At 34.2% G+C, this 19,369-nt stretch overlaps 1 protein-coding gene across 3 annotated transcripts in view; it reads left to right on the plus strand.

The window, feature by feature from the left end:
• FOLH1 (folate hydrolase 1) overlaps positions 1 to 19,369 on the plus strand; it is a 48,968-nt gene that overhangs the window by 11,966 nt on the left and 17,633 nt on the right. For 2 of the 3 annotated variants that reach the window (XM_079105569.1, XM_079105571.1), the window contains 6 exons: positions 6,804 to 6,929; positions 7,688 to 7,874; positions 10,661 to 10,754; positions 16,386 to 16,484; positions 16,726 to 16,811; positions 18,054 to 18,173. In XM_079105569.1, coding sequence (XP_078961695.1) covers positions 6,804 to 6,929; positions 7,688 to 7,874; positions 10,661 to 10,754; positions 16,386 to 16,484; positions 16,726 to 16,811; positions 18,054 to 18,173 — 712 coding nt within the window. The remainder of the gene's footprint in view (positions 1 to 6,803; positions 6,930 to 7,687; positions 7,875 to 10,660; positions 10,755 to 16,385; positions 16,485 to 16,725; positions 16,812 to 18,053; positions 18,174 to 19,369) is intronic. The other variant, XM_079105570.1, reaches the window with a different exon arrangement.

Raw genomic sequence — 19,369 nt, forward strand, 5'->3', positions numbered from 1 at the left:
ATGTTGGGTACAGCAGAATATGATTGTATTCCCAGCTACATGGAATGTTGAGGCAGGAGGGTCTCGTGAGCCCAGGGGTTCAAGACCAGCCTGGAAAACACAAGACACTGTCAAAAAGATGTAAGGATGATTTAATGTCAGGTAATGTCAGTCTTATTATTTTAAAAATATTATTTGAACTTAATCAGTTTATTGCTAATTTTAAAAATTCACAGAAGACTGTTTTCTATTAGATGAAATTTATTTTCAAATGAACATTGTTTGATGATATAATTAACATTATACTTAATGATAGAATATTAGAAAAATTCTTCTTAAAATTGGCCCATAATAAGGAAGATTGCAATCACTGACGTTATCTCATAATTGACATGACATGGAAATAGGAGATAAAACAGTTGGAAATGAAAATACAATGTATTTTAGATTCCAGGCTTATTGAGATTGCTTAGCTTTATCATCCAGGTTAAATCACACTAGTATTATGAACGCATGTGTAGTCCTTCATTTATTTTAGTTTGTTTTCACTTCAAATCTTATTCTCAGTCCCATTCTTCTTCCCCACTGACATATCCACTCTGATGTATTTATGTCCTTAGTATGTATATATTATTCTTGGAACTACATGGTTTTGTTGGAGGTACTTTATATTTACATAAATGGCATTATACTTTAGGACTTATTTGATTTGTTTCTACTTTCAATTAACAGTTCTTTCAAAACCTGTTTTGCCTTATGTCAGAGTAGTTCAAAGGTTTTCACTGTTCCCTATTATTTCATCTTACGTGTGCACCACAAGTGACTTACCCATTCTCTTAGTGACAGACACATAATTTGTCTCTAAACTCCCTTTATTCACATTGTCACAGTGAATGGACACAGACATGTCCAGATACAGGCCTATGAGGGTTTCTCTGTACACAATAACAAGAACACTATGAAATGTATTGAACAATGAAAAGATTATTTAGAGGAAACAGATTGTGCTTCCAGATGGGAAGACAGGATGCTATAAGGAGAATATTACATCCAGGTTGCTGGGTTGTAGGAAATACTTAATTTCCTGAACAGTTTATATTCCCACTCACAGTGTGTGAGTGTTTCTCTTTCCTCAAATGGAATTATATAACTTTACTACCTCAATTTGGCCCATCTAACTGTTCAATTTTTTTAAATATTTTAATTCACATTTCTTTGATTACAAATGAGATTGCTCTTCCCTAAACAAACATATTTATTGACTACCCTGTTTTTTCACTTTTTGAAAGGATTAACTATATATTTTTGTGTTGAATTTCTGAATTTTTTCTTCTTATGAGTTTCTTAAATATTTAATTAGTCATCACCATATTGATTTGAGATATTGCAAATATTTTCTAATTATTTGACTCTGTTACTTTATCTATGTTGTCCCTTGTTGAAAAGATGCTTATTTTTGATACTATAAAATTATTCTCCACTTATTTTTGTGCCTCAGGTCTTTTAAAAATTAATTATCTGCGTTATTTTTGATATATCTGCAAAACCTGAATATATAAAAATCTGAATTAATAAACATTTAAAAATAATATTAATATTACCAGATTAAAGTTAAATATATAATGACAAATTATACATGATAGCAGAATATATAATGAAATAACTTAATTTGAAATAACTACGAAATAAATACACTCCTAAAATCTTAGATAGACGAGTGTGAATCAGTTGAAGAACACTGCAAAATGTCTTTAGCAGTGTAAAGATCATGTAGAAGAAACAGATTATGCCTTTATATAGGAAGCCAGGATGCTGTAAATAGAATATTACACCATATTAATTTGTCGGTTTATCATATAAGCACTTAAAATCCACCAAATAATTTTTGAACTTTGACATGATTATTCTACTAATAAGATCATATCATAAAAATCATTATCACATTTCTTTCTGGTATGCTTAAATTCTTCTAGATTTACAGTAGGATAAATGGAGTCTGTTATTCTGTTTAGAAACATAATTTACAATTAAATTAAACTATCAGATGAGTTTTCTGGCTTGTGCACTTAGCTGAATCATATGTAACCCTGTCAGAAGGGTATTAATTCTCTTTTAAATTATGGATATGCATATGTGTGTATAAGATTTCACTACCAGTCACCTTTGAATGTACATTTTAATCATCTGGTTTCTGCTTTAGTCTATTTGAAATTTGACAAATTTCCATAAATATAGTAACCTAAAACACAATCTAGTGGTTCTCAAACTTCAGTGTGTGTCATAACAGTTTGAAGGGTTTGTAACACAGATTCTGTTCCCACCCTGAGCGTCAGTAGGTCTGGGCTGGAGCCTGATTTGTGTTGGTCCTATGTGATGCTATCACTGAGGGCTCTAGAACCACGCTTCACTTCTCAATTCTGCTCCATGAACACAGGCAGGGAGATGGACGCTCGAAGGAAACAGGGAAAACCCGGAGCCAACAGTGCAAGATTGCATTTATTCACAGGCACAGAACAATGGTACAGTGTAGATTATAAGAAGGTCATTGTCTGAAAACAAGGCTTTTTTCTAACCAACAGTGACAGCTTCCATTTGAGAAATGCTGGGAGGGAATATCTATTAGACTTGTTTTCATTTTCAAACTAATGTCTTCTCTAATCCCTTCTTCATCATAATTTGCTGTGGAAAGATTGGCAGTTTATGAACAAATAACCACCACTGAGTGATATTTAAAGAAACAGTCTCCTAAATGTTGTTGGTGTTGAGGATAAATTTCAAGTAGAATACTCAAGCTGTTTTTTGTTCCTAACATAAAACGGTTTAATGGCTTTTTAGCCACAGTTAAAATAGGGTGAGAGCGTACTCTAGAATTCTAACCTCTAACAATTATAAACCAGACATATAGTACTGTCTTTAGTTAATGCATATATATTTTATTGGTTTTAGGAAGAAATACAGTAACTGAAAGTATTCTTTTTATAAAAGCAAAGATTTGCATGGCATCTTTTCAATTAGACTTTTCTCATTTTGTTTAAAATTGCACCTACATGAGTACTAGTTCACTCTTTGCCGACTCTAACTTTTAAATTTTTCTAGACCTTTTATCACCTTTTAATATTCTATAAAACTTGTTTAGATATTAAATTTAATGTTTATTATCTTGTTATCTTCTTCTGTCAAGAGCAGGATTGCTGTGCCACCTAGAACACTGACACATAATAATAAGTCTTCAACAAATCCATCAAATAATGCTTAAAAATCAGCTTGGAAACAACTCTTTTAGTATTTGGTATAAATTGAGTATGTATGTGCTATGATAAATGTGGTCAAAAAGGAAAACTAGAACCACAATAAAATTGTAGAATATAAGAGATCATCTGGGACAGTGGCTTTAAACTGGGGTTGTGAAGACTTTCTAGGGGCAGGTATGTGATTGTTTTAAGGAAATCTGTTTTCAGATCAGCAATTGCTCAGTGTACTTTTTCATGGAATTGAGCACCAGCCTGTGGTGAGGTCCTGTTACTACTCTAGCCCTACCTTCCTATTTATATTCATTTTCTCTTGTTTTACAAATGAAAGACGTACCTGGCCCATACCCTCAAAAAACAAATGAAGCATTTCTCTGCATTGTAGGACTCTTCAGGCTACAAATAAACCGACAATTAAAATTTTACTTTCGGTGTTGAGATAACAAACAATTTTAAGTGCCAGGTAATGGATTATTTCACAAATTGAATGACTTGCAAGTTGAACAAAATAAAGGTGAATCCAATTCAAGTTCTAGCTGATATCATTAAAAGTAAGTTGTATAATAGATCAGGTTTGATTTTGGGAATGTGCCATGAGTAAGGTTTATATTATGTAGTGACAATTCTGTAACAAAACTGTTTTCTTTCTTATCCAAGTTTTATCAGAACTTATATGTGGAAACAAGAAATGTGAATAGAACTGTTGTTGATCCCTATGTCATTCTAGCAATAACTAATTCACCCACAGATTTTTAAGATAAAGCTTTATTATCCCATGAATTTCATTGAGGTGTGTTTCTAGTTAAATTTTGTGTTTAGGTACTACATAGAAATATATATGATGATGTTGTTAGACTCACTTTGATATTAATAACTTACTAATAATCATAGTAAAAAATTACTCCTGAAGAATTTTCTTAAAACAGTCTGTCCCAGGAAACAAATATTTTAAAAAATTTAATTTTGTACATTATATGTATTCGAGGAAATTTGACCATAATTAATAAGAGAATTTCAAGCATATCTAGGTTCAGAAGTATAGATTTTGAAACTGAATTTAGTGCAGTCGATGACAGTTAAGGAGTGTTCTCTTGAAACCAATGCCTGTGGCAGGCAGAAAGAGAAGTTGGATTAGGCAGAATCACACAGCAGGGCTAGCTCAAGGGCAGCCTTGACTAATCCTATACAAAGCTCCAGAGGAGCCCTTTGGAATTGTCCTAGATTGAACTGAGATGTTCAAGTCTTTATATGCTCACACCAATCAGCCACTGAACGTGTAACATCCCCAAAAGTGATACGACTTCACAAAGTGACTATCTGCTGCTGAGGCAATCCTTGAGGGATTGACAGCTGAAGGCTTTCCACAGGGAGTCTTCCCTGTAGCTGAAGCAAGAATTCTTCACGGAAGGGGAATCAGAGCAAATGCAGTTTATTTCAGAGTGAAATGCTGAAGGGAAAGGGCACAAAACAAATGGTCAAGAAGCAAAAGGAGTGATGGAATTCTGACAGTAGAGTGTGTCCATATCTTTTTAAGTACATGATGTTGAATAGTAAGTATGTGCATATTTATTTAAATTCCATTGGGTACATAGAAAAATTATGCAAGTTGCTTCTAAAATATTATTTGTAGTATACTAGAAATTACATTCTCTGCAGATACTTGAAAAAATTTTAGATGTTCATGTAAAATATGTGAATATGTACATTGCTTTTCAAAGTTAATTTTGGGACTGGAGTACCAAAAAAAAAAAAAAAATGTTGGAAGATTTAGCCCAACAATTTATTTTACAAATAAGAATGTTGAGACTCAGAGATGTCTTGCACATGCTTATTCGAATAATTGAATCCAATAACACAGGTCATTTTCCTTACCTGATGGTTGCGAAGACCCATTACTATTTGTGAATACAACTCTGAAGAAAGTAAAGCTCTCTTTTTTTTTTCTATTTTTGAAATTCATTTTTATTGTAAACAAATGGGATACATCTTGTTTCTCTGTTTGTACATGAAGTAGAGGCATACCGTTTTTGTAATCATACATTTACCTAGGGTAATAATTTTTGATTCATTCTGTTATTTTTTTCTCCCCCCATCCCTCCCACCCCTCTTATCCTTCTATACAGTCCCTCCTTCCTCCATTCTTGCTCCTCTCCCACCCCCCATTATGTGTCATCATCCACTTATCAGCGAGATCATTCATCCTTTAATTTTTTGAGATTGGCTTATCTCACTTAGCATGATACTCCAATTTCATCCATTTGCCTGCAAATGCCATAATTTTATTATTTTTTATGGCTGAGTAATATTCCATTGCGCATATATATATATATATATACACATACATACACACCATGGTTTCTTTATCCATTCCTCCATTGAAGGACATCTAGGTTGGTTCCACAATCTGGCTATTGTGAATTGAGCAGCTATGAACATTGTTGTGGCTGTATCTCTGTAGTATGCTGATTTAAAAAAAAAAAAAAAAAAGAATGCAATGTGAGGTAGAAATGTGTCTCTCTGATTAGGAAGTAAAAACTCATTATTGGAGACTTCAATAGTATATTTTTAGGCTTCAGTATATGATTACACCATAGAACTATAAACCTAATAATTAATCAAAAGATAGGCAGCTTGGTATTGCCCTGCCTCAGTAGTATCTTGGTTTAAACTAAATGGTAAGTTAAATCTTTTTTAGCCTGTCATAAGTTTTAAGATAGAAGAGTAACCCAGAGTGTATCGTTGTTGACAACATCGAAATCCATTTGATTTTATCCACATCATTTCAGATAGCATTATATGAATGCTTTCAATGACAAGCTTTGAAAAATTCAATCATTAATAAAGCTAGTAGGCCCCTCTGACTCTGTGGCAACTCAACATTGCATTCCAGAAGGTCACAACCCTTCCTCTACCCAAAACAAAGCAAACGCAAAAACCACAGTAGTGCAGTTTGATGCTTCTGGCTTTCCTGTCATTTCCTCTGAACAGTAGAAAGGCAAGTGTATGCAGGGATTCGTATTAAGGGTGCAAATCTATAGGGATGAAGTGTGCCAGGAATGCAAATCCTCTGTCTTCTTTATTCATTAAGAATCCAACATCATGTACAACCACAGAAATGAAAAGATGTACAAGGAATCAAAGTGCAGTCTGTAAAAATAAATAAATAAATAAATAAATAAATAAATAAATAAAAGAATCCAATAAGTTAAAAAAAAAAAAAAAAGAAAGAAAAAGAAAGTAAAGCTCTCATTAAGGGCTCTTTTACTTAGGGTGCCTTACCCTTGAATTGCATGCAGCAATGTGTATATTTATTATTTATATGGATTTTTCCAGGGCAGTACTTTTATATGTTCTGAAAAAAGACATTTAAAAACAAACATTTAATTTGTCTCTAGCCAAAAATGGTCTTGACTGAAATTCACTTCTCCATTGTGTGTCTTATTTGATGCTCATGTTGTTGTTGTTTTTTGATCCTTTTGTATGTTCTTGCTTCTTTCTTTTTTTTCAAAGATATCAAATATCCCTCATGCAGAGAAACCTTTATATTTTATGATAAATTATTCCTGATTTCAACAGGGGGATCTAGTGTATGTTAACTATGCACGAACTGAAGACTTCTTTAAACTGGAGAGGGACATGAAAATCAATTGCTCTGGGAAGATTGTGATTGCCAGATATGGGAAAATTTTCAGAGGAAATAAGGTAATATCTCTTTCCTTTTCCTCCAATATGGAGAGGTATAATGAAATACATCTTACATCTTCTTGCAACTTTCCAAAGACTGTAATCCTCTCACATTCTGTAAATGTGCACCTTACGGGGAGGACATACTTACTAGCTTATGGGAAGTGGTTTTAAACTGGACCAATGGAATTGGCCAGTGGTGGGCCAGGATAAGCAGAGCAGATTTTTCTCTACCTGTTAAGTTACCCCTGTGGCCTACACAGAAGTGCACATTGGGTTTATTGTTTCAGTACTTTTGTTCTAAATATTATGCCCAAAAATATTTATTGAATTAAATTTAATATAAATTGTTATTATAGATATTAAGAGAAAACAAAATTCACGTGGTAGTTTTTAAAATTAAAGTCACTTGATTTCTTAAGTTTTTAAAATCTTTTTTGGGAAAATAAATTCAAAAATACTCCCTTTCAACCATAGAACCAGGAGAATCTGCTTGAGGAGTCTATGTACTTCTAGAGCAGCAAAAGGAAACACCAAGTATTCACTACCATTGTATGGATATTTTCCAAACCTGCTCTGAAGACTCATTCATTTTTTAGAACTCGAAGTAGAAAAAAGAAAAAGCCAATTCTCTGTAATAAGTCCTTTGTTGTAAGCCCAATGAAAATGGGTTGAACATAAAACTTGGTCACTCATTTACGTGTAATTTTGAAAATTGTTACTACCAAATCTGGGGCAACCAACTTAACATAAGAGAAGTACACTCTGTTTCCTAGATTAAAAATGCCCAGCTGGCAGGGGCCAAAGCCGTCATTCTGTACTCAGACCCTGCAGACTATTTTGCTCCTGGTGTACAGTCCTACCCAGATGGTTGGAATCTTCCTGGACGTGGTGTCCAGCGTGGAAATATCTTGAATCTTAATGGTGCAGGAGACCCTCTCACACCTGGCTACCCAGCAAATGGTGAGTGATTGGGTCTCAGTCGTTATAGGAGACTTAACCACATTTTAGAATGATTTTATTTAAGGATTTTCTTTGACACAGTGGACTGAGAATGTGTTTTTAAAAATTTTGTTTGCATGTAGGAGTAAGAGAGTTTCTGAAAATTATTAGTTCAGGTTCCTTATTTCTTATTTGAAATCCCCGTGACTGATAGATTTTGGAGTTCAGACTTTTCCAGATGTTTAAAAAGTAACATGGTACATATACCATATAATTCATAACACTTACATGGATGGCTGGAGCAGAACACAGGAAACCAGTATATAAACAATATTTGCATCAAATTGTATAAATACTGATATTAAGTGGGATAAATGTGGAATACAAAGAGACTCATCTGCTTAAGCGAGATTTTGCTATCAAGTGAGTTCAGATCAGATCAGGTTTTGTTGTCAAATACATTTACCTTAAATTTATAGTTTCCACAGAATTTTTTTTTTTTGCTTTTATCATTGACCAGAGATAGGAGAAAAGTTATAACCTCATTAAATGACAATTTGGAATCTAGAACCCCTGAAAGACTCACGTCTGTTGTTGCGCAGTGATAGCGGTGATGGCTGTGAAGGAGTATCTCCTACGTGCCAGCACTGTCCATGTATCAGCAACCCCGCAAGCTAGGAGGCATTATCTCTATTGGCAGGGGAGGAAACTGGGACTAGAAGAGGTAAGCTGTCTTCAAGAGATAAAATACCAGTTAATGGGGAGTCAGGATTCAAATTCAGGCACACTGGCTCCAGAGTCTGTGTAATTGTGCTAAAATGCCACCTTGTAAAATATTAGTAAAAGGAACTCAGTTTTTTAGGTGTACTCAACTATCTGAACATGTTTCCAAAAATCTGTGATCATTTAGTTTGGGTCATTCCAGATGAACTAAATTTGTGTGATTTGCAAAAATTAGTTTGCCAAAGCATCTATGTCATTTGCATATTAATTCTTCATCTGGTTTTTCCATCAAATTGTGGATTCCCTCTGAAGCTTCTATACTGTTTTGCTTTGTAAATCTTCTGAGAACATGGTACATTGTCATAGATTCTTTGCTTTCTTTTTTAAACAATACACATTACCCTACAATAAAACCATGTGACTCTGCCTGAATTTTCTCTACCTTTTTATTCTCAAGTTTTAACAAATGCAAATTCTTCTTCCAAATAAAATAAGATTAATTGGAATGTTTCTATTGATTATCTTCACATTTAAATGATGGGATTTGGGGGGAACCCATGTTGTCCCTTTGGAGCTACCGTTTATTCTACTCCCTTTGGTGGCTTTCAGTTTTCTACTTCCTTTAATTTTAGTTTCTATTATGGAATAGTTCAAACATATATAAAAGTGAAGATAGTTACCAGCATTTTGTCAGTCTTGTTTCAGCTACCCATCAACCCCTTTTGTTGAAAACATATCCTGCACAGCATGTCATTATGTCATTTTGCCCAAGAAAAGAATAAGCTTTTAAGATTGCCTATTAGATAATTTCAAAATCTGGAGGAAAATGAAAACAAAAAAGGGAAAACAGTTCTTTTTTTTTTGTTTATTTTAAGAATCACATGACTTTTTTTAAAGTCAGTTGGCAGTTTAATTCATAGTTTTCCAAATTTTGATTTCAAATGCTCATAACTAAAATGAATTTTGAGACCAGACTTCTAGATCGAGTATATATGTACATATAAATCTATACAATTGATTGTAGTAATAGGTACATAATGTAACATATAAAATGGAAGCATAAAGGACTACAACTATATGAAACAGTTTAAAATCAAAATTACTTCGTTAATATAAAAATGATTTGCTTTTGCCAAATTGTTAAAATTTATAATTAATGATAATTGTGGGAAACACAGTTCTAATTTTTCTTAAACCTGAAGAAAAATCAGTATATTATTTTGCAGTAAAATTTATATGCAATAAAATGTAGATCTTGAATTCAGTTCAATATACATTTTTATTTTTTCTATTTTTTATTTTGATTTTGCAGCACTGGGGATTGAATCCAGGGTCTCACGGTCTGGTTCATATGCTAGGCAAGCACACTGAACCACGTCTCCAGCTCCAGTTTAATGAACTTTGAAAATCGCATGCATTAATGTCACCCAAAATTAAAGGACATTTTCATGATGTTCAGAGTGTCCTCCTATGACCTTTCCCGGTCAATTTGTACTCCATCCCCCCAAAGCAACCACATTTTGATATCTAGCACCATATATTAGTTTGCCTCATTTTGATGTTCATATAAATGGAAACAGACAGTAGATGATCATTTTTGCTTCATTTATTTCCCTCAGTATAATGATTTGAGATTTTCCATGTTATTGTGCATATCCATAATGTGTTCCTTTTAACAATGGAGTAGCATTCTATTATTGGACTATACGTGGTTTATTTATTCTCCTGTGGTCAGAAATTTGTTGGATGATGTAAATGTGGTTGATTTAAATAATTTTCTGTGCAAGTTTTCATCTTTTTTTGGATAAATACCTATCTGTGGAATTGCTGTGCCATAGTGCACATTTCTGCTTAGGGTTCCTTTTCAAAAGTATTATCCTAAGTCATTGTCTAATTTGCACTCTTAAAAGCAATGTAGAAGAGTATAGTTGCTTTGTGTTCTTGCTAACATTTGGAATTATCAGGTTTTTTTTAACCAATCCAATAGATCAAAGTAAGAATGTGTTTAATATGATTTATAGAGAGCCACTTGAAAGGGATTGAGTTTTTATTAGAAATGTGTTTCTTTTTTGTTGTTGTTTCAGAATATGCTTATAGACATGATATTAGAGAGGCTGTTGGTCTTCCAAATATTCCTGTTCATCCAATTGGATACTATGATGCACAAAAGCTCCTTGAGTAAGTTTGCAAGAAGAAATAATTGAGTATTTAGGTAATTCCTGTGATTAGTCATTTTCTTTTTTTTTTTTTTTTTTTCTTCTTGTACTGATTGTCTCTGAGATGGGTGGAGCATGCAGTTGTATCATGATTTTATAGAATAATGGTTCTGTTCTGGAATTTACATTATGTATGAACATCCAATGTGTGACCACCACCAAAACAAGACCCCCCCCCCCCCATGTCTACCATCAGGGAGCATAATTGATCGATTGCTCCAGTCACTGTGCTTTGAAACCCTCTTCCCGGTTTGTGTCACAACCGTGCCTCTCCCAGATGTTCCCAGACAGTAGACTGAGTATGTCAGAGTGCTTAAACAGATTTGTTCTGGAACCACAGGATTCCTCAGAGATGAGACTTTGACTTGAGGACCTCTTGACAATTTGCTCAAATAGAAACTGCACCACTGCCCCATGCTCTTCTTCCCTTTCTCCTTTACTTTGTGTCAGAACAGCACTGCAGTATGCTGGCTTTCTGAACCTTCCCTACCTCTCTACTTTGCCCCTAATAAATCACAGTCTTTGCTCCTAATAAATGTTTTATTCATCTTGTTTCTCTTACTTCTTATTTCTTTTCTGGGGAGGGGGGATGGGGATTGAACTCAGGGGCACTCGACCACTGAGCCACATCCCCAGCCCTATTTTGTATTTTCTTTAGAGACAGGGATCTCACTGAGTTGCTTAGTGCCTTGCTTTTGCTGAGGCTGGCTTTGAACTCAAGATCCTCCTGCCTCAGCCTCCTGAGCTACTTGGACTACAGGCATGCACCACTGTGCCTGTCTATTTCTTACTTCTTGAAGGACCCAGAATAAAACAATGTGAGTGGTACTTCCATTTTGTTTTTATTTCTATTCCCTTTCCCTCTCTGCTTTGATTACTGAAACATCTTCAAATAGTGTTACTGTTTAGCCTGACATTGGAAAGCTTTCCTTTTTCTTGCCCACTTTCTTCCATCTGAATGTCCTTTCTTCTCCACTATCTTTTTGGAGGGGAGAGGTCACTGGTTTTTCTGAAAGTGATATTCGTAAAGACCAAAACATATGTCCAATTTGTCCTTTTTTACCTTTGAGCCCAAAGCATTCTTACTCCTTGTATTCTAGCATCTATGAGAAAGCATTTTTTGACCTAGTATGCAAGGCCCTTATTTATACAGGTGACCAGACTGAGATCTAGAGATTTGGAGGTATATGTCAATTTAAGAGGGTTAAGGAAGTACCCTGAATTTGTGTTTTGTTTTGTTTTATTTTTCCTTTGGGGCCATGTTTTAGTCAGTTTTTTTTTTTTTTTTTTTTTTGCTACTGTGATTAAAGAACCTGATGAGAATAGTTAGAGGAGGAAAAGTTTATTTGGGGGCTCACAGTCTAGTCCATAGATGGCCGATTCTGTTCCCTGGGCCTTGAGGTGAGACAGAATATCATGGGGAAAGGGTGTGGCAGAAGAAAGCAGTCCATGATATCAGGAAGCAACAGAAGAGAGCTTCTGCTCAACAAGGACAAAATATATGCCCCACAAGATCTGCCTCCAGGGACCCCCCCCCCATAGTCACAACCTAATTCCCTCGAGGTATTAACAGTTCCCACCCAGTTAATTCCTATCAGAGGATTAATTCGCTGATTAAGTTAAACCTCTCATAACTCAAAAATTTCATCTCTAAACTTTCTTGGATATTTTCACATAAGAGCTTTTGGGGTATGCCTAACATCTAAACCATAACAGGACTTTAACTTTGTCACTTCAATTATGATTGGGGATCAGGTAGAACTTTTGAGTGCATTATGAACCGTGCATTTATCTAAATATATTAGTAAATAAAGTCTAAGTGTTTTTGAATTTAGAAAATGAAAGTAATTATTACATAACTTGTGCTATCAACAAAATAAAACTTCAACAATTGGTAAGTACTCAAATATGTTACTGACTATGGTGGTACATGAATAGACACAAGTATATTGTATACTATTCAGTGATATGGAATATGTTTGTGATACACTAATGAGTTTAAAAGACAGATTTCAAATCAATGTCTTAGATGATCCAAGTTATATAAAAGTTTAAAACATGAATTCATATTGTTTGTGATTAGGAAAGGAATGCATGAAACTGTTGCGGAAAGCTCAGTCCTGGTCCCTGATGCCAATCCAATAACAAGGGGACTGTTTTGAGAAAAAGGGAAAAGAAAGTTTATTGCTTTGCTAGCAAAGGAGAAACACAGGGAATTACTGTCCCAAAAGCTATGATTCCGCCCATCAGCAGGAACAGGGGGCTTTTATAGAGGTGATTCAAAGGCTACAATCCATGTATTCTTTGCTGGAGTTGTAATTCCCTTGTTAATTTGAAAGATAGTCATCTCTGAGATCTTCTGGTACCATCCCCAAAGTTTGAATTACTTCGTTCTTATGGTGGGTGTGTACTCAAGGACAGATAAATCTGTCTAAAATGGGGAAGAAAGGTAATACTGTTTCTTGAGATTAGGGAGAGGTAAAGATTAGAGAGGAGTAGGGAGAGAGGAAAAGAAACATGTCCATTTAAAAATCAGCTGCAGTGACAGAGCAGCAAGGGCTACTATACTCAAAGTATAAAGTGAACCACTGTTACAAAACCTTGTAGAATTAGATGTGAGGTTTATTTAATCATGCCTACTAATTAGTTTCTCTGATTGACTAAGTCAATATCAGCTGTATCCTAACCCTGTAGTAGAATTACTAGATTGAAAAATTACAAATGCCATTTAGCTCATGTTAAGTCAGCTTCTATAAACTGTCCAAATTGTTCTACATATAAATAGCTACTCTCTTCTTATTGCTGAGTGGTAATTCACTGTATAGTGGTACCATACTTTAAGTATTCACCAGCTGAACGACAACTGAATTGTTGCCAGTCTGTAGTTATATGCATAAAGCTTCTATGGATGATTGCATATATATATATTTCTGTATCAGCATAACATTTCATTTCTCTGGAGTACAGTTGCTGGGTCACATGATAATAGCTTGCTCACTTCCATATGAAACTAACAAGCCATTTGCAGAGTGACTGTACCACTTTCCATCCTCTCAGCAATGTGAGGATGATACCATTTCCTTCCACATTTTTATAAGCCTTTTCTCACTCATTTGTTATTTTGAAGTCAGTTGTTAAACTTCCATATATTTGTGAGTTTCTCAAATTTCCATCTGCTGTTGACCTTGAGATTCTTTCTATTGTGGTTGGATTAATGAAAGGAGTGAGTATATTTGCAATAAAAGGGTTGCATGATTTCAACCTCTTAAATTTATTCAGACTTGTTTTATAGCCTAACATATTGTCAATCCTGAAAACTATTTCATATGCACTTGACAGGAATTTGGAATTAGTCTGCCTTTGAGTGTACGTGCACGTACTGTTTCTGGTATTTCATCAGCAATGGCTTCAAGTGTGGATGTATGAACCCAAAAGACAGCCACAGTGGGAATTCACCACTGTGTCATTCTTTGGCTGTGAGATCTGTAACTGTTTTATATTCTCATCTCCCTCCAATCTCATTTATACACACTCCTGCCAACAGGAATTTTAGTTGCATTCAGCAGAAGGGTAAAGCACATTCCAAGAATCCAAGTTCCAGTACTTTTCAAACCTCTCAAGTACCTTGATCATACCCCAGTCAGATTTGTCACCAAGCCTTAACACTTGCCCCATAGTTATCTGTTGTCACACTTCTCTATCTTATAACTTGTCCCTGGAGGGTCCTTTGCCTTCATCTTCCCATGCCTATCCTTTAAAATCCAACAGAGTGAAATCTCCTTTACAAAGTTGTTCCTGATCCAACAAGTTTAATTAAGCACTTTTGTGCTTATTCTGTAGAACTTCATATATTGTCTGTCATGTTCTTTTTTATATTGTAGTTGGTTTTATATGTACCGTCCTCTGAGTGACTTGGGAAAGATCGTGTGTTATACATAGTTATATTCCTTGCCAAATAGAACAAAGTGCATTTTGAAAAGTAGACAATAAATCTTTGCCAAATGGTCAAATAAAATGAATATACTATAATACAAATTTTTAAAATTCAACACTTTCAGAGATATTTTCAAAATTTATTCACATTGTCTGATATCTTTACAGTTTGACTAAACCCTCTGTTCTCTGTGACTAGATGCTATATCCTTCATCTGTTATTAGAATCTTACACATAACCATTTTTCTCTTCTATTATCTGTTTACCTGTCCTTGTGGGACCACTACCATTCCAGCATATTTTATTATTTCATGAGAATAGGGACTATTTACTTCCTTTCTTATGTTATAATACACAATTGCCTATTATTCTTCTTGATGAATTTACCTTGTTTTACTTTTCATGTTTATTTTGAAAAGGAAATACATTGACAGAGTGATAACTTGAAAAGATTTACAGTAAAAAGTTTCCCTTCCATTCATTTCTATGAATGTTAATGATAGTATAAAGTTGCAGAAATATTTTATATATAATCAAGTATGTGTGTATTCTTTCCTTGCCTCTTTCAATTTCTTTGCATATTCAATATTTTGCTCTTCTGATTATGTTTTCTAACACTGCAAAATTCCTCTTCATAGTAATAGATGATTTTGTTTGGAAATTTATTGTACATAAATAAGTTACATATTACTAGAAGTTCTATTTATTCCCAAACTTCTTAGTGAGACAGGGAAAACAAAAAAAGAGGATGTATTTACTCTTGAAGACTGTTTCTGCCTTACAGCTAGATTTTCATTAAAATCTATTTATAGTTGAGGTAGAAATTGCATACATTGAACTTTCAGTTTCCTGTTTGTTTTGTACCACATTCATCTATCTGTTGCTGTTCAGTGAAGATGTTTGATTTCATACCCAAGCTAAGAACTCAACCCATGCTCTGATATAGTAAGGGTAGCTATGTTGAAGGGAATTGACAAGAATCACACCATTCCATAAACATTACATATTACCTTTCTCAGTCTCCTATTGAAAGATTACAGGGAGCTGATGGCATGTAGTGGCTGAATCCTTCTACCTTTTCAAATTAAAAAAAAAAAAAAAAAAAAAAAAAAAAAAAAAAAAGCACAAAGCCTTTAGGGACTTCTGAATGAGACAAAATCCTTTCTTTCCTTTGTTACTCCTTTCTTCCATATAGTTATGTGAACACACTTTGTAAGGGATGACCATAGACAGATTTGGGAGTATATTTATCAGGGAAAATTCCAAAGAGTTCTACATCAAGCTCTTTATTCAAGGCATACTCTGGAGAGCACTTCTAAAATTTACTCTTGGGAGTAGTACCACAGAGTTTGAATTCTAGTCAATAATTTGACTGCACCACTGTACCACTTACCAGCACAAAACTTTGTGCATGTTACCTAATCATACTTAGCTTCATGCTCCTCATCTTTGAAGTGGGAATAATAATAGAACCTACTTTATAAGAGTTGTTGTAATAAGTACTAAATGGCATATTATATTCAAAATGCTTTACATTATTATAAGCAGATGCTCAAGAAAGTAAATTCATTGACAGTTTGACTTGTTAAATCACAGTTTTCCCATAGCTAATAATGATTTTTTTTTTTTTTTTTTTTTTTTTTTTTTTTGGTCAAACAGACATATGGGCGGCTCAGCACCACCAGATAGCAGCTGGAAAGGAGGTCTCAACGTGCCTTATAATGTGGGACCTGGCTTTATTGGAAACTTTTCTACACAGTTAAGAGTCTATTTTAACTCTTTAATGCAGCTCTTTTAAAAGACTAAAATTATAGAGACTGACATAAAAAGTAAAATGTATATAGCACCAGTAAAAAACAAAACCAGAGGTTGAAGAGGGCCATACTTTTAGAACATTAAAATTGACTAATGTAATTTGAACAATGATGAAGATATAACAATTGTGGTGTTAATCTGAGAACCAGCATTTTTAAGAATGTGCCCTTTCTCTTTGTGTTAGAAAAATAAAGATGCACATCCATTCCAACAGTGAGGTGACGAGGATTTACAATGTGATCGGTACCCTCAGAGGAGCTGTGGAACCAGGTAAATTAACTATTTGCTCAGCAAATGCTTAGTGAGCAACTCTTATGTACCAGGTAGTGCTCTGAGCTCTGGGAGCATAATATGAACAAAGAATATGACACATTGCCCTAATGCAATTTACCTAAACACAAATTAGGTATATATGATGCAACATTGTATATCATGTTGTAAAGAAAAGAAAAGTGAACATTTGGGCTAGGTTGGGTGGATAAGTGAAGTGAGGGATAAAGTATGAGTGTTTCGGTCAAAGAATCAAAGCAAGATGGACAGGAGAGTTTTGAGGTGTTTCTCTAAGTTTTCTGGATTTGCTTGCCATATATTTTATAAAAGGAAATATTTTGATCGTGACTACAAACATCTGCACAAAAGGAAACGTTCAGTAAACTAAGGTAACCTTAAGTTAATGAATTCTTAATTTTCCACAACTAAAGTAATTGACAGCATCTGGACACATGAGTTCCACAGTTTTCCAAATGATCTGCTGATTAATACATTTTATGTATAACCTTAGTTCAGTATGTTTCAGTTCCATAGGAACTGGTTGGTTATACTTTTCTTACCAAAATAGATAGAAATAAATTGCATATGCTTCCTACAAGAGATCAAGAATATTAATTTCCTTCAAGCGAGAACTGAACTATGTATAACTAGCTCTTAATTGCATCTTATTTTGTGTGGGCACTATGCTAAACATCTTCAAAAAAGACGTGGGATGAGGGGCCCCTAGTTTGGAAGGAGGGCCATACATTCAACTGTAATCTGTACTTTATCAGATGTAGAAACTTGCTCTGAGAACCAGGTAGATAGAGCAATTCCCTTTTTCTATAAAAGACAGAAGTTCACAAAGGGGAAAATTTGGGACCTGTACCTTGAAAATTTGGTAAGAGTAGGAAGTAGGAAACTGTGCTTTCTCACTCTAAAAATGTTGGAAAGAAAGTGGTAAGGGAAGAGAGAGTAATAGAGAATTTAAAAGGTGGGTAAGGGTAATTTTGTACTTTCATATAAGTGTTCATATACTTTTGATTGAATACATTGAGGTGTGAACTTCTCTATCACATTCATACCTTCTTTAGATAGACTAAGCATATTAAAATCAGAACAAAACAGCACATTTGCACAAGGTTTCAGGAATCTTGCTATTTTTCTTGAATTGCAAGTGCTCTGTGTTTAGATGCTGTTGAATTATTTGCAATTTGCTCCATTATTGAAGTGAAGTCACAGTCTTGCAATGTTGCTTTCTAGACAGATATGTCATTCTTGGAGGTCACCGAGACTCATGGGTCTTTGGGGGCATTGACCCTCAGAGTGGAGCAGCTGTTGTTCATGAAATTGTGAGGAGCTTTGGAACACTGAAAAAGGAAGGTAATATAAACAAAGAGCAAATGACCAACCTCTTTGAGTCTCAATTAAGTTTTCTGTAATGTTAGTTTGAAAATACCATTGCTATGTATTGGTCAAAATTCAAGACAGCCATTAATATTAGATAATTTATTGTTTATTAATTTTAATTTATTAAAGATTATTGATATTATTGGTAGCATAAATTAAATGATAATCTGACATAAAAGAATTGCACTGAGTTAGACTCTTAGCCAGTCATTTTAGAATCTTCTTATGAAAACCAAAATAAAATATGTAGTTTCAATGGTTTCTTTTAAAGTAATTGTTATACCTTGAGAGCAGCAAATTCATTTTCTTTTCTGACCCTGCATACCAGGTGTCTGAGGGCTGTACGATGCAAACATTATATTTAAGCAATAGTAAAATCAACAGTGAAAGTATGTTTAGTTTGCATGCTATTTATTTTCTCTGAGAAACAGTGTTTTCATATATATAACTTTCTTTGACTTACTAACAACCACGAAGAAGTTTACATAGTTATTTTAGTACTCATTTTACACATGTTAATCAAGTTTAGAGAATTAAGTAATTTTCCCAGGGTCATGTAGGTAATGTGTAGCCCAGTGAGAGAATCTAAGTTTAAACTCAAATTTCTTTGGATTTTAGTCCACAAAACCATATTGTCTCCAATTAAAATGAAACATAAGGGTTCTCCATTCTTTTCTCCACACAGGTATCTTAGATTTTAAGAAAATAAAACAATGAAGACTTGAATTTACATATTTCATAAATTAGTAGTGTTTAATCTTATTACAAAAAATTTCATGATTTGAGTCAGGCATGGTGGTGCACACCTGTAATCCCAGCAGTGAAGGAGGCTAAGGCAAAAGATTCACAAGTTCAAAGCCTTAGCAAGGCCTTAAGCAACTTAGTGAGACCCTGTCTCTAGATAAAATTTTTTAAAAAGTCTGGGGATGTGGCTTACTGGTTAAGTGCCCTAGATTCAATCTCGACTACACTCGCAAAAATTTTTCATGATTTGACATGACACAGGAAAATCCCTGTGATAAATGCAAAACATCTCTGTGGCAATTATAGAGTATACTGAAAGAAGGAAATGATAAGAAATAATAATGAATAGGAAATTTGAACAATGTTATTAACAAACTTGATAAAAACAGGATGCTAAATTCAACAGCTATAGGATAAGCCTTCTT

Source organism: Sciurus vulgaris, assembly GCF_902686455.1.
Source record: "Sciurus vulgaris genome assembly, chromosome: 11".
Lineage (NCBI taxonomy): Eukaryota > Metazoa > Chordata > Mammalia > Rodentia > Sciuridae > Sciurus > Sciurus vulgaris.